Raw genomic sequence first — 25,919 nt, 5'->3', positions numbered from 1 at the left:
AGTGGATTTTTTCTGAAATCTTTGATGCAACTGATGGTAAATTGAGGCCTCATTAGACACGGTAAATGGAGCGATTAAGAATGAGTGTAGAGATTGCAGTGAACCGGTTTATATTAATAATTACTGATAGTTACGGAGAAGGTGCACGCCGTGTTCAATCTTGATGAAACCGTGCGGTAACGATGATATAGAAAAAACCCACACGCTCAGAAGAAAAAACGAGTAGGAAATGTTTCTTTAACCTTCATCGTTTACCTCCCGTATAATATCCTAATAGTCATCACGAGAAATCTATGTTCACAACTTAATAAAACATTTACTCGAGTTAAGAGATCTTTAAAAAGGTTGTTATGATACTTTATTTTTCTCCGAGTTGAAAAAAAATATAAATTGTGTGATAGAGTTGAGTTCGGCATTAAATCAGTGTAAATTGCCTTCAGGGCTGTTAACTAGTTGACGATGCAATCGGAGTTGATGAAAAACAAGCCAGAATCTGGATTCCGTTCCACCGTTATCGGTTAGCTACGGTAAGAATTAAGTTAAAATCATCACCAATAACCGCCGATCACACAACCATATATCTGTACTTCGATTTCCGATTTCAAAATCAAACCCCCTGCTTGGCTCCTGCCGCGTGTGGTGGATTTGTAAAAGACACCAAATCAATGAAAAAATAAACGGAATCTATCAATCAAATAGATTACAGGGTCAATCTCTATTTTAAGATCAAAATAATGATCAGAATGGTTGGTTGTAAGTTTGAATCTATAGACAACGAAATCAAATATCAACCGAGACACTGTAGAACTGGGTTCAATCTACTAGTCTTGTCTACTGTCATGTTCTTCCAAAAAATCATCGAAATTTGTGATAAACTCTATCAAACGTTTTCGTGAAATCGGGAAATTCCGATTCAAGTCCAATTTTTGTAAAGGTAATATCACTAATTTTGCGCATCTAGACAATTTTTTGCTGAGAAGTTTCGTAGAAGTTTTTTTCGCAGGTTTTTTCAGCATTTTCTCTAAACCGGTCTATTTTTGCGCGTTTATTTGCCTGTTTATATACGTAGAAGTTTCTCTCCTTTTCTGCCGTTTTTCGGCCTCATTTTTCTTAACTTAAGCGCGGTCTTTGCGTTATCGAATCAAACGCAACTTTTCTGGCTTTTTTCCGCCGAGGTTGAGGATTACATGCGATACATGCAGATTTACACATGATTAACTCGTGATTTTTAAGGGGGGATGGGATGTTAAGTCATGCTTGTCTCGTCTCTGATCATCAGCGAACCGGCCTTCTCCCAGCGTTATCCGTGTCGACCGAAGGCCGACGTTTGTCTGTGTAGTTCTGGCTATTGAATTGTTTATTCCGGTCATGATTCGTGAAGCTCGGATTCAGCCGCCTGATTCCAATTGGTGATCACTAAATCGCGTATTCAGTTATTCGTGACACGGTTTATCGTCCAGTTGTTTATCACCGGCTCTAATTATTTCGTCAATGTATATGTATATAATGTATATGTAATGTATATATATATATATATATATATATATATATATATATATTATCTGTGATATTTGTATTAATCTTTCTGAGTGATCATTAGTGCGAGTGACACGTGTCCAACGTGATGTAGAATATATGAAAACTTATCAAATTACCCCTAGGGGAACATGTACATCTATTTGTTTAAAACCGTTGCACAGGTGTCGTAAATCTATATGATATGAATGAAATTATCGATTTTCATATTTAAATATGATTGATTTTTTTCTCGGGTACTTCCTAATAAAGATGTTATCTCGAAACTGATTTTTTTCCTAATTGATATATTCCAGCTGTCACTCTCAGCTATAGATAGATATGTTGTAACGTTTCGGGTTAATATAATGAGTTTATTTCGTGATGGTCTGTGAGGAAAGTCATCAGTTTCAAAACGAATTAGACGACGACACATTCATCTTTCTCTGATGATAGATTAGTGAAGTATTTTCTACGTCATGTAGAAAAGAAATGAGTTCCCACTCCGGGAATCGAACCCGGGCCGCCTGGGTGAAAGCCAGGAATCCTAACCACTAGACCAAATGGGAATATGCATACGTAGTAGGTTAAACATCTTTTTACTAGACTTTCCGTGAAATTAACTTAAGCGTCTAGAAGTCGAATTTTATGTTGGGACCTGACTAAACCTGTAGAGGTGCTCACATGGTCACGTCATATCGCGTCATATTGGCCATTTGGCTAGCTGAAAAGTTGCCCAGTATGACGCATGCGAACAGTTAGTGTAACGGGGTGAGTAACCTCTACATAACTAATTAGATACTGTTTAAACAAGAGTAAATGAACTTCACGATATGAACGCACACCACCGATGATATAATCTCATCATGCCTGTAGGTGGATGTAGATGAATATGACGAAGGTTAAATGTTACTGACGTGTCTCTGATGAACGTGTCGCCTAAAAATAAATCGAATTGAAATTCATAACCTCGACGGCAAGGTTTCAATCAGCACGAAATTGATGAAATTCCTCCGGTAGCGTCTGAAACTCGCCTATTGATGACAGGTGATTTGTGTATAATATGTGTCGCAATTTCAGTAAGCGATGTTCAGTTTTATACTTCTGTACGATACGAGCACGTCGCTCAAAAACAGTCCGCTGGATCTGCTTCCTCTGTTACTGGTAAAGTTTGGAATTAATTCATTTTCAAAGTTTTGAATCAGAGTCAAATATAAACCAATTGAACTGAGGAAATGGGTCCTGTCCTGGTATTTTCAACTGGACGAAACCGATGTCTGCAAAAAACCACTACGTATGGAAATAGAAAAATGAATTATATCTTAAGAATTCTGAAATCATTTGCATCCTTCACACTGGCTCAGATGCGCGGAGTGATTAAAGCCCGCAGATTAAAAACGAAATCTTGTTTGGATAAAACGGTTTGAATCTATAGAAATGTCTTCAGATCAGATCTGTAGTCACTTTTAAAAGACTCCGCCGTCGGTTTCGGATTTGATTTGGCAACAATTTCACCGATGAGGTGCCGATACATGAACAGATAGCGAACCATATAGAACTATGTTCGATAAAACGAATTTCAGATAATTTTCTTATAAACATGGCTGAATTTCGAGAATGAAACGTATTTGATAAAAATATCGTCTAAATTCTATTCACATTATCAATTTTCACGTGTAATATTTGTTTGTGCCTGGAGGTAAGAAGATCGAAAACCACTTTCAACGATAAGCCTTTTTAAGATGGATGTACTGTTGAAAAGCTTTTGATGGATATAGATCAGCGACTGACAAAACTGACGTTTAAGTATGACGATAGCGCTGCTGCCTTATAAACTGTTTAAACGAACGCGTCATGATAAGTTTAATACGCTTGATAGTTTTACTATTTACTTCATTCAACTTGTCACCCTATCGTACCGTTGATAAGTCCTGCGGAAATGACCGCGCGGATCCGAGCTCGCCACATATCAGTCTTATCAGTCTCATCGTACATGATTTATGAAGTAAATTCTACTATATTCAGCCCTGTATACAAATCGGATTCTATGTTTCAAAGCGGCTTACGCGGTCTAATTATCTACATTTTGCGTGAGTTGGCTTCTTGAAGTTATACAAGAAATTTTCCCCTCAGAACTCGTCGGAATTCGACGAAAAAGATTTCCGATTCGCGATCTTTTAAGGTCGTTTACGAAAATACATCAAAATAGCAACGTCGGGTTAATATTGCTGTTATCGAAACCGAGGAAGAAATTCGTTCGATTAGACAAATTAAAAGATCCGATTTATCTTTGAAGACAGAAGTCAGAATAATGCACGAAAAACCGGCATCAAGAATTTAATTTGTAAATTTTTCGCGAAATCAAAATGAAAGAAATCAGCAACATAACGCCTTGATGCGGAACAGTGAATATCATTGAATATATTCATTGTGTTCGGATTTTCCTATGATGTTGAAAATGTAATGGATTGTTTTTTATTCCGAGAAGCTGCCATGGCCATTTCCAAGTTCAAGGTTTAAAAAACGACCTTCAAAGCTAAGTGAAATTAAAAAAAGATAGTTAATGATAAACTTTTTGAAAGCTGCAAGCCGCTGATTTTTTGTCTACGTTCCTCTTAAAAAATTCATTTGAGACAAATTTACATAATATAACCAGTGCTTTTATCGATTTTTCTATAAAAAATCAACTATCTATAAAAATCAGCTATCAGCTATCTAAAAAATGCTTATTCCCACACCGGGAATCGAACCCGGGCCGCCTGGGTGAAAGCCAGGAATCCTAACCACTAGACCATATGGGAGAAGCCAATACCAAGGGTATATGTCGTCTTCATTAGCAATTGTCTATTCAATGATCGTATCGGTGATTTATTAACGATTTTTAAATCTAGAGCCATTAGTCTAATGCGAGCCCATTCTTCAGTGAACGATCTATCTGCCCTCGCCTCTACTGTTCCTACACCCGATAGTAACTACTACAGGTCCACAGCGTTTCCCAAAAGCGTAATAAACCTAGTTACCATTAACTGACTGGATCCACCGTCGAAGCATGTTTACCCAATTTTCTACGCAGCTCGATCGAGACTGGCCTGACAACAGGACATCTTTATTCTGCCATCATTATTCTGGTCCGGAATTTTTTTTCTGAAGATGTTTTTACTTTTTGCGTAAGACGTTTTCTGTAAACTGGGAACGGTCCTCTCTCTACCCGCAACGTACGAGTAATCATCTCAACGATTGCTCGTAGCTGCAACTTATGCTCAAGCTTGCATCGCTTTCTGTGTCTTTTTGTTCATAAAAGTCTACGTTACATAACGTAGGATTCTCCGTACTCAATCCAGTCAATACGAGAGAAATCCCACAATAAATTCAGCCAAAGATTGAAACGTTAAAAGAAGAATTGAAGAACGATTTTTCGATCCGTGGAAACATGATGCCAAGTCTGATAATAACGAGAGGTCAAATTGTTAAGTCAAGTCAATTTAACCATTAAGATATACATGGTAACCTTCAATTTCCCTAGTGCTCAAATGATCCTAACTGACTTCCCTGAGTCTCAACTCAGTTAACTAAAGGCTAAACGTGTTGTCCTTGAATTATTAGTATAAGTGAAACAAAATCTTCAAAGTAAGACCCTTATTTTAAGTGATATAATTTTCGTTTTTTTCAGCCGCAAGTTCAGAACCGTTAAACAGCGGGTGTCCTTAAGGTAGATGGGCATTAAATGCGTAAACTGCAAACCATCATAATTGACGTCATCCATGATATCAGATCAGAGAGATGCCAAGCAATTGCCTTTCATCTCGTAACTAATATAACCTGGATTAACACGATGCTAGTGCCGTAAATCCGGGATTAGCTTATGCCGTTCACGACATTGACATTGACTTACTCGGCGAAATAGTCGAAATACTTGTACGTACATCGTTGATTATCATTCGTCGGTCCAGCGGCCGAGACAGTCCTGTCAGCGAGTTTACTGATGGTCAACTCCGCGGCATAACAAACACATAGACAAACAACAGAAATAGGCATTCTCCGCGAAGTCAATCTTGTTACCGAAGTCAATTGTTTTGTCCGTTTGGTCGCGAGAGGCTGCCTGTTTGTAGTCTTACCATCCGTGAAATATTCTAATTCAAACACGTCACCCGCACAAACAATTCGGGCTTAAAGTTGTCAGCAACACCGCGCGCGAGATTGGAACGGACGGGAAAAAACGCTGGCGCGAATATAAAAAAGAGATTTCCGAAACGCGTCGCGGTAAAACTAGGATTACGTGAAGAAAGTGCGGCGTGCCACGTGAAGGCAGTTGATCGGTGAAGTCGTTATTAACAAAGCTAATACGCGTTAAAGAGATGACAGGGATGAGACACGCGGTTCCACCGCCGGTGCATTGTCATTAACAGACGCGATGTCCGCCTGTTTAACCTAGAATATTCCTATAAATGCAAACAGCATTATCCGTTTCTCATTATTTATAAGACGGGCAGAAAAGAAACTAACGATCCACGTTTGATAATGGTGACAATTTGACATGTCCGTACGATTCTCGTGATGGTGCGGTTAATTTCGTAAAGTCGGTTAACGAACGGAGCGGACAAAAATAAACCAGGACCCGTATACGTAAAAAACATCGTCGTCATGAGTAACGTAACGAAACTGAACGTAAACGTCAGTAGTTTGAACGATTCGAACTCGACGTTGATTTACGGCGACGACGCTAGCGGTGGTTTAAATCGGTGCCAAAATGAAGAAAATCAAACTAATCAGTTCATAATGCCGATGTCGCACCAGGCGTTATTCTACGCTCTATTTTTACCGATGTGTTTAGTGGCTGTCGGCGGGAATTTGATCACGATTTGGATCGTTTTAGCGCACAAACGAATGCGCACGGTCACTAACTATTTCCTGGTGAATTTAGCCGTCGCCGATACTTGTATTTCAGGTTTTACGGTGATGTTTAACTTTGTTTATATGCTACACGGGGATTGGCCGTTCGGAGGAATTTATTGCAAGTATTCGTTGTTTATTTCGGTGGCTACAATAACAGCGAGTGTCTTCACTTTCCTGGCTATTGCCGTAGACAGGTATGTAATACGTCAATAACGAGCTAGATAAATATGTAAATACGTAAAAGTTATTCATCAACATCGAAGTCAATGTTACAATTACTGCTGATGAATGTGTGAATGAAAGTACCTCGATATACCGCTATCCGCGCGTACTCCATTTCACTCCGTTTCACTCACTAGATTTTCAAAAAGGCTGTACCTTGAACGGGACCTCTGAGCCCAGTTTTATTGACTGGTATCATCTTTAACCCGGGGGTTAATACTACCAGTCTATACAACCGGGTATTGTTCTTTATCTTATAACTTTAACCCTCTCTATACCGATATAATCCTAAACCATTGATACGGGCGGGTGGTATATCGCAGGCCCGTGCCGAGCTTTTTTGGGGGCAGTTCTATTTCAAGAAAAAGGGCACCTTTTCACTGTGAAAAGGGGCACTTTCCTCTTGAAAAAGGAGAGATCTTAAATTTGATTTTTTTTCGATAACCCAAACTTAAACGTCTTGTTAATAATCAACAAAAACATATTTACAAATAATTGAACACTTTTACGGAATTGTTACTTTTCATTTAAAAAGAAAAATTACATGAAAATTATATCTAATTTTCGAAAAATCTTGACTTGACTTGAATTTTTTTACGCTGACACCGAAATTTTAGGAGGTTCGTTCGCTACCCCCGAACCTGATTTTTCATATCTCTTTTCATATATCAGATAATTACTGTAAGGATCCAGTCTCCACTTCCCCCAGTCCAGGATTCGGTTGTTCCCACAGTGATCCGCGCCACTTTACGATTGGTTCATGGTACATCTGATATGCTAAGGTTCTTCGTGAAGTCTCCACCATAGATAATCCGTGTTCCCGAGATCCCACGAGGTTTCCACCGCATCACGCGAGAGATCCTCATAGCACATCAAAGACAAAACCCAGTCAAATCACTGCGGGTTTAATTTGACTCTGAACAAAATTCTACAGCTACGAGTTTGAGTTGTGTGGCTTTGATATGCCTCCAAAATCAGTACCTAATTTTACTCAGGACTCTGTTACTTTTACCCGGATTATACCGCCTCGGGGTTAGTTCGACTTCCCATTCAATGACTAGGTATATTCGAATTTGCACTCGGCTCTGCAGTTGTGGGTTTTAGTTCACTCCAGAGGCGAAGATAATTACCAATGAAATGTTCTAATTTTAACCCCAGAGACCGATAATTTACTTCACAACCGTGCAACTGAATTAAGACGTACAAATTTATAGAGCCCTCGCTTCTTCGATTCTTTTTATCAACACGTTTTATGGAGACAGTACTGAATATCAATACTATTCTATACGTGATAGTATAGGCTTTGACAATTATTATTCAGGCTGTAACAATACGTTTTCGTAACCATTGATGAAACCCCCTGAGCTCTTGTATTAACGATGATATGAGATCCCACATTCAGGAAGAGGAACGAGTCCGAAATGTTACCTATTTAGTTAATCATTCATTTTCGAAGTTCCGACTCAATTCTTACAGTCATTATTGAGTTGTATCTGGATTGTAATTCTATTACAATTTCTATACATATAACATCTCTTTTCCTGAAGATGACTATTAGGTTATTTCTGAACGGAAATAAATCACTAACCATTAAACATCAAATATTAAAGAAAGGAACCTTGGACTCGTTTTTTCTCTTTCTAAATGTGGGATTTACTACATATTGTTATAGTAGGTTTTGGTAGTAGGCTTTTGTATCTAAAAAGAGAATTATCTATACCAGAGAAATCCCTTAATATATCAGCCAAAGATGTAAAGTTCTTGAATAGAAATGTAAGTATGTATTTATTTGAGCAACGTTTCGGCTAACCAGTATTAGCCATCATCAGCGTAACGCCTGATGATGCCTGATAGTCTTTAGCCGCTGCTCAAAATATATCGCAAAAACGCTGCTCAAAATATATTCATATAGACTTCTATTCAAGAACTTTTCATCTTTCGCTGAATTCGTATATTCATCTTACACGTATATTGTGTATCCCCTGAGAGAGTAATCAACATTAAAATGTGTATTATTTTCAGTATTTGGTCTAAAGCCCATTTCGAATCATACTACAGTATCTGATCTAAGCCCGGAAACATACTGCACGCGTTTCATCTTTAATAACGTCAGTTTCGTAATCGGTAAACATCAAATTTAACATGTGTGATTACAACACTCTCTGGCGCGTATACAGCGGAGATGTATAGATAAAACAAGCTCGAACTGTCTCCTCATATATAAGACAATTGCCTTTAACTACAAATGACTTGCATCTCGTCATCGAATCGACTTTCCCCATTTACATAAGTATCCAATATATATTCTCTGTAAATTGCGTGGTATCAGACTTCGTCGATTTGTTATACTTTTTTTTCGCGGAGTCATTTTTCATGAAAATTGACCCGAAGTGTTGCGCAATTACTCTGTTAATTATTGGCGTTAGAAGTTGGGAATTCATCTTCGATCGCCGACCGGCCGGCCGGCCGTCTTTCACCTGCTACCGTCATCATCAGTAGGTAGGGGAACTAATTCTCCCTGTTCAGTTTCTGAGGCCCTCGTTATCTCAAATCCCCTGATAGATCCGCACCTCCGACTGACTCTCACGTGTTATTATACACATACATATTGCCTTTCATCTGGAATATATGAATATCACGTTTTACCCGCTGGTTTCATATCGACATATGTGCCGTTTATGCTTTTATATTAAGAGTCCCTTGTGTCAATTGCCTAATTGTATCAATTATACTTCGAGGTGTCGTCACACTGTAGCGCGTCGCGTGTAAAACTGATTGTCTTATTGTCAATCAGCGCGTTTCTGTTCAGATTCACAATTTTGCTGATTTTACTGCTGTATCGCCGAATCATCATCGGGAGTTTCGTTCGCCTTATTGTCTCAGTGCATCCTCGGAGAATCAACCTTTTAGTTTTATGATTATTACAGATACGTAATTTCATTCACCGAAATGAATTGGTTTCGTTTCTCCAACGTCAGATTTAACTGACATTTTTTAGAGCGAGGGGTCTGGGCGTGGAATTAATGGACAACCTGTTTGCGCAACCTTAGAATGTAAACGACAAGAATCCGTAGAAATGGCAAGCGATGCATTTTGAAATATTCCCAGGACCCTGCAATTCTCTCTACCGGTCGCTTCTATCAGGTTTACATGATTATGCTATTGCGGAATAGGTATAAGGCGTATTCGGCCAAAACAGCGCGCCAGAAGAGAATAGAATCCGGAATCGGTGGAGACCAATCAGAACCTGCTTTACACTCTCAAAGCAAGAAGTTCTAATGAAGAACCTTTAAAGGTTCTTCATTATGTCTCAGCATCGTCTGATGGTAGATTCATTGGTCTGATGGTAGATTCAGTGATCTGATGGTAGATTCATTGGTCTGATGGTAGATTCAGTGATCTGATGGTAGATTCAGTGGTCTGATGGTAGATTCATTGCGGTGGTCTGGAGATAAATTCAGTGATCTGATAATAGCAGTGGTCTGATGGTAGATTCATTGGTCTCTGAATCGGTTCAATCTCATTATTAGAACCGAACGGAGAAGTAGTTCCTCTGATTGAGTCAACACAAGTCGAGCACATTAAAGATCTCTATTCAAATTCTAAAATCTGATGACATTTGTTCAATCGACAAGTAGACTGGTTAAACAAAGCAACTGCGCAGACCTTTCTTCTTTAATTATGGTTTTCTGCTTTAACGATGGAAACTTTTTTCAGAGACTCCGACGTTTCCAGTGATGTGTGGTTTCTGTACCGATGTGCAGCAGTAATACGCGTGTTTATAATCCGATCTCAAAGATCAATCGGGCGACAGAGACATGAATGTGTGTCCATGGATTTCGACATTGGGCTAGAAAAAAAATATCAAAGTACTTCTGAACGAACTACGCGAAATATCTTCGAATAAATTTTGACATGATGAAATACTCCGGTGAGGAAACTAAAGTGTAAGACCGTGGGTTAGAATTGGGTCTTATTTAAGAACATTCTCGTAACTTGTAGAAAAGAAGTGACAATTTAAGTGTCTTTGATTGATGGCTGTGTAATTTAGTTGAAATCTGTGTTTGATTTGCGGTAACTGTGCCCTTCTCTATCTCAGTGTATTCTGAGTCTACCAGGAGTTCTGTTAAGAGTTAATCCCCTATGCAAGTCAATGTCTCTTAGCGCTTGACGTTTTTCTCTGCGGTTTTTAAACGCTTTCAGTTGATCCTCACAATTCATCTAGATTGTTAGATATGATACAGTGCAAAAATAGGTTGAAAGGATTTCATCAATTGGAATGAAAATCACACGGAGACGATTTGGCCCGGGCCAAATTGCCGCGGATCAGACCCGAGTCAGATTTGGGTCAGTCACTTCCAGAACCAGTTGCAATTCAAATTAAATCATTTGTACCGCGCTGAAATTTGGCTCATGCCTTATCTGATGTTTTTTGGTCGGACCAAATTTCGCCCGTTTGGCACCTGGTGTGTGAACAGTTGACCAAAAACCAAAAACGCTAGTATGATCGTGGCTTATGTACAATTAAAATCAATCGTAAAATGAAGATTTTAATTGACGCGTTCTTGATGATATCTTTTTCGAAAACTCAAAACATTTTGTCACAAGGTGGTGCGCTTGATAATCGGAGGCAAGCCTACCCTTTGTAAATTGTTCTTTTACAGGAATTTTACATTTCGTTCCGAAACTCCCCGAACAGGACGAAATCCGTAAATCTAATTACATTTCCCTCATTCTGACTGAATTGCACTGCAGGTTTCCAATTTGTGAAGGAATTCAGTTCAAATCTATCCACATGGTTCCCAAAGCTCTCAATAACATTATCTTCAGTTATATCTCGGATCTAGACACACGGCATATACACTGTACTGTTCGATGTCACAGTGTTCTGCTGATGTGAATTTTTCAGAACTTGTCTCAATAAACATTCAGAAATCTGAAATCACTGAAATGAGTAACGTCACTGAGGTATAGAATGCTATTGCTTGGGGTTTTCATTTAGCATCGGACAATGTTAACCCCTAAGGACATTCTACGCGCAACAGTCATGTATAAGCCATATTATAATGATTACTCCCAGACTGTATGGGTACCGTGGCTTAAAGAGGAATAGCGTGGCAAACATGTCCTCGTCACCGTTGAATATAGTAATTGAATTAAATTCAAAATTATTCAGTGAATACCATGATGATACGATTTACAATATGTTTTGTCGCTATGGCAATGGACGTATAATCTAGTTTATACGTCTATGCTTTAACTAACTTCAGAAATTCTTAAGATTTAAGGCCATTAAAGGACTTATAGTCAGGACTGCGCGACACCTTGGTCCCTGAAGACGAAACTTGTAAATGTAGGTTAACTTTGACGGATGGATCCCTCTGTGGCCGCGCAGAGATTCATTGATCAATCTATATCGTGTTACTCAACTAATACTAGACCGTCTAGAACCATATCATTATTATTCATACGATCTTCAGTAAATGAACATATGATTGAAAAGCCATTTGTTCGGGTTGGAAAGGAAGATATCCACACGTCGGATTTCCGCTCTATACCCGTCTAATGAGCGTCTACCCACGAGAACTATGGCGGAAGCGTTATATATTGAACCGCATATTCATATCGGTGTAAATGGTCACAAATTGACGCCGAGTGAAAAGTCTAATTGCTTTTCGAATACCAATACCCCGCAATCGGAAACCTGGCCCCCGGTGACCGTCGGGATTCGGATATTTGCGTTCCAGGCTGTTTTTAAGGAATTGACTTAAAAAAAACCGTCGCCCTTTTTGAAAATTCACTGACTTCATAAAAAACCGTTGCTTTTTTGGAAGTTCACTGACTTGATGAAAAAAACCGTTGGTTTTTAGAAGTCCTCTGACTTGATGATAAAAACTGTTGCTCTTTTTGGAAGTGCTCTGACTTGATGAAAAAAACCGTATACAGTTTAACTTTGATTTATAGTTTATGGCGCCTCATCGGTGACGCGTGCAGATATAAATCTAATTCAATTCGACGCGTTATGATGATGAGAGTTCAGGGAAATAGACAGTTTCTTTTTTAGCATAAATAGAAAAAAAGCTAGACAAGCAGATATTCACCTCGTTGTTTATAAGAAACTTCACTTAACGACATTGATAGGGAAGATTAGACACGTGCAACAGTGAGCGGAATTACTGATTGAAATCATGATAAAAGCCGTTCGCATTTCATACACGATTCTAACCTGTTTAAACAATCTATCACTTTCAAAGAGGAGTTTGCGCCATAAGTTTGAATTATCCAATTAGATAGAAGAATAGAATCCCCGTATACACACCGATGTGCAGAATAGATGATAAGATTAAAAATGACTAAAATTTAAATCATTTAAAAGTTCACTCATCGAGAAAGTGGCGAGAGAGGCAGAGGCAGAAGCAGAGGCAGAACCAGAGGCAGAACCAGAGGCAGAACCAGAGGCAGAGTGTCTTTAAATTCTTATTTCCTGATGATTAAACTTTTCAAATCTTTTTTATCTTTCATACACAGTGGGTTTTAATCTTATTGAATTACACGACAAACACATCTTTTTGAAACGTAGATGAACAGACCATAATCGGTCTGACTGTTTAAACGACTCCCCCTCTCTCTCTCCTTCTCTCTGACTGTTTTTGCTTCAACACGCAATTCATTTTGACTTGCAAATCGTTTCAGTATCAATCTTTTTACCGACTGTAATTGGCAGTTTGCCGATGTGCGTGTTGAATTTTAAAACCATGAAAGAGAAAATCTACCACAACAGTCCCCGTATTTTTTTCTCAATTTAAATGTTAACTGTCAGAATATGATGAATTTGTACTTTACGAATGAAAGGAAATATTACAGTGAATCAAGTTCCTCGAAGTGCGCTCTACTGCGGAGGTAAATTCCTAACCGATCTGAACTGACTGGCCAGAATCTGTAATATCATAGACTCTCAGTTCCACAGTGTGTGAGTTCAGATTTGACTCATTGAAAATATGAACTTATTTTCACTCGCATTGTGGATCTGGGTCCTGGGGTCAGTTCCACGGTGTTCTGATTATAAACTAATTCTGAGTAAAATCAGTTCATTTCAACGAGTTAACCGAACATTCTAACTCGTGCAACGGGATGAATAGTACTTTATAGGTTAACTAGTTTATTTGACGCACGAGTTTACGCTACTAGTGTATATAGTAGCTCCATCTTGTGGATAGTAGCGTAAGCTCGTGTGTCCATTAAACTAGTTAACCTATAAAGTACCAGATTCGTCTCGTTGTACTATCTACACCAGTTTAACCCGGCTCCTATACGAATCTTCTCGTAATTTGCAGTGTAATTGGCCATAAAAGAATGTCTATTCTAGAGTTGACCAGTAGACCCGAGCTGTTCTTTTCATACTGCAGACCTTATGCATCTTGACCCTGTACACAGCGTCTCCATGTGACGAAATGAAATTCATCAAGTTCATTATGACCTCAGTAAAACGGCTCAGATTCCAGGAAAGTTTATTAATAGAAGCACTTGATTATAAATAAAACCTTACAATGGATATGATATTAACTGTTTTTTTTAAGTTCTATTTTAATGTTGTTTCATCTTGATTGTATATGTCCAATAATGAAATGTATAACGCTATGGCATATTAAAGATGTTATTGAATTGAATTGTAAAGCTTCTAGAACTTCCGATCCCGTGGTCAGCCGGGACAAACTATACAAACTCCAAGCTACAAGCTTCACACCTTGGAGTCAAATGATTACTCCAAGTTCTCACACAATAGTAAAACCCTCGATGGGTAGACGAAACTCGATACAATATTTCCCCACTGTTTCATCAACGTTTACGCCAACTAAAATCATTCACTTGTCATAAGTATATTATACAGTTTTTTTTAGCTCAAAGTGAGCTTGCCTGATCGATGGTAAAATTTTAATATCCGGTATATTTGTTTACATCGGAACCGCTAGATCAGTCATACGCGGCAGCAATTGTAATATTTATATCACGACTTGTGTCACATGAAAAACGCATTCATCATTTTTTTCAGGTCGGATTACGTAAAACGAAAACGATGAACCATCTTAGTATAGAATATTTCCTCGCACGTACTGACTCGGACTTAGGGAATTATTAATCGAAACCTACTTTATGAAAATTAGAATCGTAGTTAATTTGACATCTAAAATTGAAATTAAAACAAAAAAGCATAAGAAGACTCGACGTTTCAAACTTTCTCTGGAGACCGTCGTAAGGTGTGAATCCAAAACGCTGTCTTTTGATTTTTGGTTTAGAATTCTTGATGTCGAAATTTCGTTTTCGATCTTCTAGATTTTTATCAAGTGGGTTTTAATCTCATCTTCTATTCTCTACACCTGATTGTACAGGCTTAGGATATCCCTTGAGGATAAGTCCCTAATCCGGGACCGTATTCCGGTCCTTAATCCGGGACCGTATTCCTATGATCTACTGGGCCCGGTTCCGCGATGGGGTTTTATAACTTCGTACATTGTACAAGCGACATTGGACGTCAATTATGATTAGACCTATAGGCCAATAATGTCTAAATAAAGATACTGAGCCTCATTTAGTCGGTGGACGCGTTCCCGATCGCTCCAGACCCCTTAAATTGAAGCTTTTGGAATCTCGAACAGATATCGGCCGCTCTTTTGAAACGACATGCGCGGCGTAAACTGACCAAATTCATTTTTCAAGATCTCGGGATGAAGTGAACGTCCGGCAATCCGGTTTGACAGAGAGAAATATCAGAATAAAACACAATTTCGTTATAATTGTATTTACAGATATGTAGCGATAGTTCACGTATTGAAGCCGCGAATGAGAGGAATCACGGCCTGGTCGGTGATTGTTGGTATCTGGGTGTTCGCTATCGCCGTCGCTTTACCAAGAATGATTTATGCCAAGACGATCAAGCACGTTTACTGCGACGGCAGTTCGAGAACTATATGTTTCGTTTTTTGGCCAGATGGACCTTTCAATAGATGGCATATGGTGTAAGTATTCATATTTGAAGCTATTACTCGATATGTATCCGTGCGTAATATATAACTCAAATAAGGAGACCGGCAACGCTACAGTGGCAAGCGAGAATTCGACGATAATCCGCCAGGATCGCTAGTGGCACTGGGTTACCGCGCTTCAATTTCTTCAACAGTTCAATTAAATTCGAATCAACTTTTCTCATTACAGAATCAATTTTCGATAAAATCTATACCATACACCGAGTGAAAAAGTCAATCTTATATCTATTCGATGACTTGTTTGGTAATTTTCGGAAGCCTAAAATCGAGCGCAACTTTCATCGAAAAATGAATTGATTTTCAATACGGATAACCCAGTATTTTAATGCCGGTATTCCATTTGGGATAGAAAAATCAAATCGAAAAAGAAAGTATAAAAAACGAAGAAATATCTTTATTCAAACATGATCTTCTCCATTAAAATCAAAAACGTGTTACTTTATAAGCCTGAGTAGTGATAATTATCACGTATCCAACATCGTTTCGTTTCTGGGGGCTTGAAAAATCTACTTCGTGTAAAAATTACTCAATATGAGAAATCGATTGATTTTGAAAGACACGATGGTCCGTGAAAAATGAGGATTTCTTTATTTCTAGTTCAGTACTTTTCACGAAATAAATCATTGATTTTTGTTTGTTATGTTCGATAATGAATGTATTGTTTCCAGTGACTGAATTTTTCTTCTATTTCTGTTCAGTTTATGGCGGACTCATTTTAGTATCAATCACTCGGTTACTTCCACTAACTAAATTCAACGGAGCCATAAAACCCGAATAGGTCCAGCCAAGCGGCTTACCGTGACACGAAATCCTACCATTAAATCTAATAATTCTCCGCGATTTTATGATGCAATTCTTCCGATTTCTGATCAGTCGTGAAATATAAATGATTTCGCGTGTTTTAAACATAAAGTTGTTTTTAAGTTAATGCTGGTAAAGGAAGTAAGACGCGACTTAATCGACAGTAAACTGTTGATATCAACTCCGGTAATGCGTGACGCGTCTAGGATTTATTTAATTGATACTTCACGTGTTGTCTTGGTTTGTGTATAATTGAAACTAATCTCTCTTCGAAAGTCGGCGCTATTTCACTATGGTTTCATTGTTCGCTCAGTCTCTGACTCAGTTCCGGGGAATAGAATTCATTCGTGACAAATTAACTTAACACATGTGAGAACACAGTTCAGGAGATCCCTCTCCCTACCTCCCTAACCCTACCGCTCCCTACCTCCCTCTGCCTCTCTCTCTCTCCATATCTCCCTCTCCCTACCTCCCTCTCTCCATCTCCCCTACCTCCTTATTTCCCCTTGTCTATCTTTCTCTACCATTCCTCCCTCACCCCTACCTCCCTACCTCCATACCTCCATACTTTCCTCTCTCTGTCTTGAATCTCTCCCGTCCTCCCTCTCTCCATACCTCCCTACCTCCATCTCCCCTACCTCCCTACTTCCCTCCCTCGCGATCCCATTTACGGAGATTACGATTCCCAAATGTCGCCGATGTTTCAGAAATGTGAACTCGAGATTGAATTGTAACTCGCTGCAGTGAATTGATCAAACTTGATTTAATATAGAATGAATGCGACGAGCTACATTTCGGTGTCAGTTATCAAATTTCCTCATTTCTTCTCCGATTTAAAGAATGATTTGATCATTTAGTCAAATCGTCGCATCGTCGCAGGCGCTAAAACGGTTTGAAATCACTTTCATCCAGGTTGCAGAATCTGTCGAGCTCCGATAAAACGAAATGTTCATTTCAGGTTCCAGCGTTCCATTTTTTTAAAAGTTGGTAACAACTTCGATGCAGCTCCTCGGGAAATCGCGGATAATTTTACTTACTGACAGTAATCAGAGTTGCTGTGATTATTTTCTTGCCGATGGTTTTAGACCCACTTTCTCCGTTGAAAGTTTCGACACGGCCTTCGCTTTTTTTTCTGGAGTTTATGTTTCAATGTGACTGCAGGTAGAAGACCTGTATAAGTGCAGGTGTTTCGGTATATAGATGTTTCTATAACTGCTGGTATTTGGAGGGACTGTTGGTGTTTTTGGTAGGGTCTGTGTGAATGTAGGTGTTTGGGTATATAGGAGCCTGTATTACTGCAGGTGTTTGGTTATATAGGGGCATGACTGCAGGTGTTAAGGTATATAGGAGCCTGTATTACTGCAGGTGTTTGGTTATATAGGGGCATGACTGCAGGTGTTAGGGTATATAGGAGCCTGTATTACTGCAGGTGTTTGGTTATATAGGGGCATGACTGAAGGTGTTAGGGTATATAGAGGTATGTATTGCAGCAGGTGTTTGGGTATATAGGGGCCTGTATGACTGCAGATGTTTGAGTATATAGGGGCCTGTATGACTGCAGGTGTTAGGGTATATAGAGGTATGTATTGCAGCAGGTGTTTGGGAATATAGGGGCCTGTATGACTGCAAGTGTTTGGGTATATAGAGGTCTGTATGTCTGCAGGTGTTCGACTATAGAGCGCCAAGGACGGCGCCTAGAACCAATTACTCTACTCGAAGTCGTTCTGTGCATGTCTAATAGCCGATAGTGGGGTTTTTTTAATAGTTAGCGCCACCAGAAGGTTTAATGCGTCAGTCATGTTGCACGGGGGTTTGTCAGATTCTAGATAAACTAATTTATTGTCAGTGAGGTCGTGATAATTCGATTGGTTCAGACTTGTCCCTGCTATTAATGGCCTTTCGTATTATGAAAGTACCGCAAAGTGACAGGCATCACCGTGACCTCACGTGCCAGGACAAGAAGTAATCAGTAAATAACGAACTGACTGCTTAATACTGTCCGGACAAATTAGTGTGATAAATTTTATGGTCTGAAGGCCGTAAAGTCATGATAAGAATCATAGGTCTGTTAATCATTTGCCGCAGGAATATGTACAATGTATATGATTAGAATGGAGAAAATTCTCGAGGCGGCCATGAGAGGACAATCCCTTATCGTATGTCTAGACTAGATAAACGTTTGACAAACCTCGGGCATCTGTCATTCTTGATCCGACTAAATTACGGTTTAACATGCCTTGCTCTCCCAGCTGTTTATCGGTATTTAACTTACTGTTTTCTTTTTGTTCCGCGACGGATGTCAAACATTCCTGGCGGGAATCGGTGACAAATTATATTTTCCTTCAGGTCTTGTTTGTTGATTCAGTGATTCTCACAATAGAGTTCGCGACACTCTGAAATCACTCATACTACGGTTTTTTCGATGATAAGACCTACAATCATTTACTGGATGGAAAGAAAATGCTTTTACCGGCGAAGGGAATTAAAACTGCAGTTCGTGACAAATTACGTCGCATAAATCCCTTGGTGGTTGAATCTATATTCGCAGAGTTATCGCAATATGTTGCAGAGACAAAGACGGACGCAGTCGCGGGGTCAGGGGCAAAGGCACAGGGACAGGGGTAGGATCATGGACAGGCAGAGGAACAGGCACGGGCGCAGGGGGCGAGTAGGGGCAGGGGGTAGGTGCAGGGGCAGAGGTAGAGGTTCACCAAGTACCTTAGTGTCTCTGATGTACACCGGGGTCATAGAGCGACGGAGTTCACAGTGGAAACGACCACTTCTAGGACTGGGTGACAGGCAGAGGCAGAGGCCGAAAAGTTCTCGGAGAGAAAATAGTTCCAGTCGTTCTATCGAGTGATCGAGTTTTCTTCTGTTTCTAATTTCATCGTAATGATTCGCGATTTAGGGAGGGAATTTCGAATGTAAATTTGATGCGCCACAGGCGGCTTTCCGCACAGAAATCCGCGTTTAATTCAACTAATTTAAATCTCATTTGATCAAATTGAGCGTCAGTGATTAATTATGAATTAGCAAGGGTGCGGTAATTAGAGCGGTTAATAGGTAATCTGTATAAGATTGAGTTGTAGTTTTAGCGTGAATACATGTTCGCGATCAGCCCTCTAGACGGATTCTAGAATTAGAAGCTCATTTCACGGTCAACGTAGGAGTCACCGAGGGTATTTGAAACGTTGCAAATGCACGAATTCCAGAAAACACGAAATCTAGCTACGGAATCAGTGCCGTATTTCAAATGTTTCTAACCCTCTTAGTATCAAAGTATACCATATGAACCAAGAACTGTGAAACTGGAATTTGTATCTAGAAATAAAGTGCTATTATTCAACGTCTTAACAGATTTGTTTACCATCACAGTCTGGCTGGCCCCAGTTGAATAGTTCCTACAGTTCTCGGTCGAAAATCTAATATCAAAATGAACTGACAATTTTAACTTTTAGAATTAAGCTAGTCTCGTCTGATTCTGGACTCAGCTCCACAGTAAATCAGTAAGCTACGTATAGTTAGTTTAAAACCCACCTGACGTTGGTCTCTAGAGGGAGAGAGCGAGAGTCCGAAACGTCGTGTCTTTTGATTGAAATTTTTGATAAATCGAATCTTTTCAATCTTTCAAATTTTGTATATAAAGCGTGTTTCAAACTTATGATCTATTTAGTGTACGGGCTATTCTTCTCAATCTGTTTCTTCTCAAGCTGTTTGATATATCTAAAACATTGGAAACGAAAGCTGATGTTAACTAATATAAAGCCGTATCTGCAGTTCATATTCCGTGGAACTGATGCCAAATTGTGTATTGCGCACCTCATTTAAATTGAGAGAATCCTACAATGATGGCGAAAAACAAAGTCCGAAAATGTTTCCCAGAGCTCGTACTTTTTTCGACGTTTCCACTATTATTCTATAATAGCCATCTTCTGGAATACCGAGTAGCCCGCCGCGCACGGCATAATATTTGTTTCGCTAAAACAGAAAACACGAATCCAGAACAAAGAGAATAATCGAATAATCAAAAGTGATAGAAATTTAGGGAATGTTTTACGTCAAAACCTAATTTATGTTTAATTCTATACGTTGTATAAAATGCTACGGTCCTCGCCACTCGAACGAGTCTCTCATTTCATCCGTATCTTTAAAAAATATCGCCGTGGGATTTTCATCGATAGTGAATACTGATGGCAAATCTACCGTGTAGGTTTTTTGATACGTTCATTACGGGGCTGTCAGGCTGCACACACACGAGACGCATTTACTTATAACGTATGCGAGGGTCAAAGATAACGCGCGCCACATCCCTCGGGAACTACACACCACGGTGTGCGTGTTCCCCTTTATACGAACTGACGCGTCAAACGAGAGCTGAACTTCCGTGAAAAGAAAAATAAACAACCGACCTCGTCAAACTATTGCGCCGGTGAAACGTGACGTGCTCCGGGGCCGGATGACGACTGAAATCCAAATTCTAGATGACATTTTCCAGTCTTATCGAAATAGAAAGCATTTAACGTATCAGGTTTCCGTCGTTTAAAAAAAAATAAAACCCACCTCGCGGTTATTTATACGTCATGTGCTTGGTCGTTTTTTGACCGATTTATTTTTGTCCGCATTTCAGGTACACGCTGATGGCGATGTTTGTGAATTATCTGTTGCCTTTGATTGTAATTGGAGTTACTTATACGCGTATAGGGGTCGAGCTGTGGGGCAGCAAAGCTATCGGCGAGAACACCTACAGACAGGGCGAGAGTGTCCGCTCGAAGAAAAAGGTCAGTACTGGTTTCCATAGACAAATGGCTGTCTTATAATGGTAATAGTAATGATAATGCTAATGGTAATGATGATAACGAAATATCGTGGTGCAAAAAACGAATATTTCGTTTTTGCTCTACAATATTTCGTTTTGCTAGGGCGTAAAAACGAATTTCATGGCGCAAAAACGAAAAATCATGGAGCAAAAACGAATTTTTCCGTTGTCGCTCTATAGTATGTCGTTTTTGCGCGGCAGCAAAAACGAAAAATTCGTTTAGTTTTGCATATTTCCCTAATCGAGGTCATGTAAAAATGTATTGCATCTGGCCCTTATCAGCCACCATAACATACATTAATCTTTACGTGATATTTACAAGTCCGAAAAATATCACGATATTAAAGATAATTGGTTTGTTAGGATCAACGAAGGCCGAATGAATATAGTATCCAGGTTTAGATTTAAAATGAAATGCTTAATTCATGCGCTGTTTTGAGTTGACTACGCCATATCGCTGGCCAAATACAATACTAGGTGATTTACACGACAGACCCTTGAAGATTGTAAATCCCCTGCTTATCTTTTACCGCAAGTCTTCAGTACAGGTTGGTAAACAAAATGTTACGTCGTGTGCACCAATTGTATGGCAATAGTTGATTTACCAGCAGACCCTTGAAATGTCTAAATCCTCTGATTATTTTTCGTTCTTGATTACGGGCAAGTCTCCGACCGTGACGTCACGCGGGTAAGGCATCCATCTACGCTAGTGTCATTCTACATTTGAACTCTTTAGACGCAGAAAGACCTTTCGAGCAATCCATCATTCGGGGGGGATTCGCCGAGTCGAAGAAAAATACATATCGCTTGTCGCTGCCACAAATTGAGCTCTTCCAAGGACAGACAGCGTCTTCAACAGACGTCACCGACGCAACAAAAAACCGTCGACTACTTTGGATAAATTCTTCCTAGAAAATACTCATTAGTCGAACTCGGTGAAGTCGTCACATTATTGAAATCGTCTCGATTTTTTTAGTCCCGATTCGTTTATTTCCATTTCGATTTACTTAAAGTGTAAGCCATGATTTGGATGACGGTAGAGTTTCACTGAACTTAGTAGTTTAACTTAAGTTTTACTCAGTCAGACTTAACCGACGTGGAATAGTGGTTCCTATTGAACCGCGGTTCTCGAGCGAATCTCAAAGATATTTGTAGAATCTGACTTTATCAAAAAATACGAGATACGCACATTTTGTTTTTATGTTTTTTACTCCACAGTCAAATTCTGATTGGTCGATTGTGGACTGTGGAGAACTGTGGACCCGGGACCAAAAAGAACTAGGTCCAGAGGTCTATCAAAGCAGGTCCAATGTATAACAGTATTTACTAGATCTTAACTCATGTAGGGCCGAGGATCCAAATCTCAGGGTTAAATTTCAGTTGAAATTAGAGCATTTTCAATGCTTTTGTTCTAGAGCCGAATATTATTAACTATGGTGGCTGATATGGGCCATAGCGTAAAATTCCTGGTATGTAAATGAGGGCGACAGAACGCCAGAACGCCAAAGAGAAAAAAACGTCCAATTTTCTCTAAAAGTTCGTTTTGGCGCGCCAAAACAAAGAAAATTCCGTTTTGGTGCGCCCGCCAAAACGAACTTTCGTTTTGGCGCCCCCGCCAAAACAACTAAAAACGTCCAATTTTCTCTGAAAGTTCGTTTTGGCGCGCCCGCCAAAACGAACTTTCATTTTGGCACGCCCGCCAAAACAACGAAAAACGTCCAATTTTCTCTGAAAGTTCGTTTTTGCGCGCCAAAATGGAGAAAATTCCATTTTGGCGCCCCCGCCAAAACGAACTTTCGTTTTGGCGCCCCCGCCAAAACAACTAAAAACGTCCAATTTTCTCTGAAAGTTCGTTTTGGCGCGCCCGCCAAAACGAACTTTCATTTTGGCGCGCCCGCCAAAACAACGAAAAACGTCCAATTTTCTCTGAAAGTTCGTTTTTGCGCGCCAAAATGGAGAAAATTCCATTTTGGCGCCCCCGCCAAAACGAACTTTCATTTTGGCGCCCCCGCCAAAACGAACTTTCGTTTTGGCGCCCCCGCCAAAACAACGAAAAACGGCCACCATAATTAATAATAATATTCGGCTCTAGAACAAAAGCATTGAAAATGCTCTAATTTCAACTGAAATTTAACCCTGAGATTTGGATCCTCGGCCCTACATGAGTTAAGATCTAGTAAATACTGTTATAGAAACTATAAACTACTGTTATATATACTTTTAGAGAAATTTGGACGTTTTTTTTCGTTTTGGCGTTCTGGCGTTCTGGCGCCCTCATTTACATACCAGGAATTTTACGCTATGGCCCTTATCAGCCACCATAAGAAACAAATAACCGAATATGTTTCCTTGAGCTGGTAGTTTTATTCAACTTTCGACTATAAACTGATAGTCATCTTCAGGATTGCTGAGATACAACGGAAAATTGTGAAATTGTAAATTGTTCTGCATCGTAGTTTATATATTTCACAATTTCTGTTGTGTCTCGTGACATCTAGAAATCCGACGATTTCTAATATTCAACCACTCTCTCTCTTTCTCTCAATTTTCCAGGTTGTTAAAATGTTGATAGTCGTTGTGTTTCTATTCGCCATTTGTTGGTTGCCTCAACACTTATATTTCGTTATAACGACTGTCAAACCGTCGATCACAGTACAGCAACATTCGCAGTACATCTATCTGGTCATTTACTGGATCGCTATGAGTAATTCCATGTACAACCCGTTCATTTATTGCTGGATGAACTCCAGGTAGGTGGAAAATAGTCTAAAGTCTATGAATTTTTCATCGCGACAATTACTCGTAACATTCTGCACTACTACATTAAATCATTGATGAAACGCTCGGAGTATGTGTCGTAAAAGATGGTATTAAATCCAACCTATACCTATACGAGAATGAAAAATGTTAGCAGTTTATTCAACGTTTCAACTTTATCCTATAATAGTCGTCTTAATTAAGGGATGATATAACGACATAGCCGAATCGTTGAATAAAAAGAAAACATTTTCGACTGACAATACCACACTATACATGTGAAATAGAAAAATGTGTTCGTCCGTATTACCGAAAATGTCTATGTCTATTAGGATATATAAGTCGCGATCCTACGAGCGTTTTGGCCCGGGCCAAATTTGGCCCGGAACAGCTGTGCACACGGGTGCCATGGGGCCCGTGCCTGTCTGGCCCAACCAAAAATGGCGTACCAGGCCCGAGCCAAATCTTAGCAGAGGACAAAATGATTGCGTTTGAATTGCACCTTGTTCCGTAAATGACCCACTTCGCTATGTTTGAGCCTTGTTTACTATCGAGTGTCGTACGCGTTAACGCTCTCTAATTAGGCACGGGCCAAATTTGGCTCGAGCCTGATCCGTGCCAATTTGGCCCAGACCAAAACGTCTCTGTGTGATCTCGGCTAGTGCTGATACAACGGTAGTATAGCAAGGTGGTGGAGCGGGGACGTTGTTGCAGCTGTGGTGGAGGATTTATGGTGGCCCAATGTGTCCCGGTCTCCCCTACTACCTACAACAGTGTTTATCAGTCATTGGTATGATAGTATTTTTTACAGATTTCGCGAAGGTTTCAAATTCGTGTTCCGCTGGTTACCGTGCGTGAAGCCGACCCCTAAAGGTAAAACAGTCGGCGGAATCTCCGGTAAAACTCCCGGTCGTAGCATCAGTGTTACGGAGACAACTCGCTGCGAAAGAAACGGGTCAACTCTGCATCACGATCACGGCGGGTACGCGGAAGACGCGCTTTTGAGCGAAGAAAAGTCGACGGCGAACAGCAGGAAGAATCCGGCGGTGGCAACTCGGCCGCTTTCCAGACAACACGCTATTCAAAAAGAGTACATACCGTTTTTGGCTGAAAAAGCGCAATCCGTGGAAACAACGTGCGCGGATATAGACACTGAATTATAACTGATGATATCAGCGATCAGCGATCAGTGTGATCGACCCTTTTACGAGTAATCGGTCCAAACTTTCTGTTTTAACGCGAGTCGAGGAAACACTAAATAGCTCGAGTGAATTAGAGCCTTTGACTATACAGTGTTACCGTGTATGCGATAGTGCCTATTAGTACGTCCATATGGGCCAGTTGCACAGTCATGGCTTAAGACTTAAGAGCAGTCCAAGACACCAACCTAGTTCTATGGGCAACAACTTAAGACCAGTCTAATCTCATTTTAGTTCTGTAACTATTCGTACAACCTAAGTAGATTGGTCTGAGCTCATTTTGGTCCTATTACCAATCTACGTACCAACTTAAGACCAGTCTAGGCTCAATTTGGTTCTATAGCAAATCTAACAACTTAACACCAGTCTAAGCTCATTTTTGGTTCGTTCTAACGCCAATCTTACACAACTCTTAACTTAAGAAAAGTCTTAAGTTATTTTGGTTTTATAACAAATATGATTTAACAGACCTCTTATGATTTAAAACTTCTTTTGGACATGACTGTGCAAGAGTAGCCCCTGGGACAAGCAAGCAAGTGATACGGTCCATATTATATAAACCATCACACAAATAAACTGGACGCACAGAAATGACGGTCATTGATCATCGTAGAGACATTTAGCTGTTTATATTCTGTGTTGTTGGATATTCATGTTTTCAATAATGAGGACTTT

The 25,919-nt window shown here is 39.7% G+C and overlaps 1 protein-coding gene and 2 non-coding genes across 3 annotated transcripts; 1 reads left to right on the top strand and 2 right to left on the bottom strand.

The window, feature by feature from the left end:
• Window positions 1-2,012: 2,012 nt before the first annotated feature.
• Trnae-uuc (transfer RNA glutamic acid (anticodon UUC)) lies at window positions 2,013-2,084 on the bottom strand. The gene has a single exon. It is a non-coding gene; the product is annotated as a tRNA-Glu (tRNA).
• A 2,160-nt stretch (window positions 2,085-4,244) lies between these two features.
• Trnae-uuc (transfer RNA glutamic acid (anticodon UUC)) lies at window positions 4,245-4,316 on the bottom strand. Its single transcript has one exon. It is a non-coding gene; the product is annotated as a tRNA-Glu (tRNA).
• Window positions 4,317-6,156: 1,840 nt separating this feature from the next.
• On the top strand, window positions 6,157-25,349 carry LOC141898359 (tachykinin-like peptides receptor 99D). Its single transcript, XM_074784212.1, has 5 exons — window positions 6,157-6,602; window positions 15,435-15,644; window positions 21,100-21,250; window positions 23,842-24,038; window positions 24,857-25,349. The coding sequence occupies exons 1-5, from the start codon at window positions 6,157-6,159 to the stop codon at window positions 25,206-25,208; spliced, it is 1,356 nt and encodes a 451-aa protein (XP_074640313.1). The 3' UTR covers window positions 25,209-25,349.
• The last annotated feature ends 570 nt before the right edge of the window (window positions 25,350-25,919 follow it).

The sequence above is a fragment of the Tubulanus polymorphus genome, chromosome 2, assembly GCF_964204645.1.
Source record: "Tubulanus polymorphus chromosome 2, tnTubPoly1.2, whole genome shotgun sequence".
In the NCBI taxonomy this organism is placed as follows: Eukaryota; Metazoa; Nemertea; class Palaeonemertea; order Tubulaniformes; family Tubulanidae; genus Tubulanus; species Tubulanus polymorphus.
This window is presented reverse-complemented; position numbering and strand designations above follow the sequence as displayed.

What these genes read in the sequence shown, in the direction of transcription:
- LOC141898359 (XM_074784212.1), top strand. Translation starts at nt 6,157, where the DNA reads ATGAGTAACGTAACGAAACTGAACGTAAACGTCAGTAGTTTGAACGAT. An exon ending in CTGGCTATTGCCGTAGACAG is followed by an intron (nt 6,603 to 15,434) that starts GTATGTAATACG and finishes TTGTATTTACAG; the next exon opens with ATATGTAGCGATAGTTCACG. An exon ending in GTGTCCGCTCGAAGAAAAAG is followed by an intron (nt 21,251 to 23,841) that starts GTCAGTACTGGT and finishes TCAATTTTCCAG; the next exon opens with GTTGTTAAAATGTTGATAGT.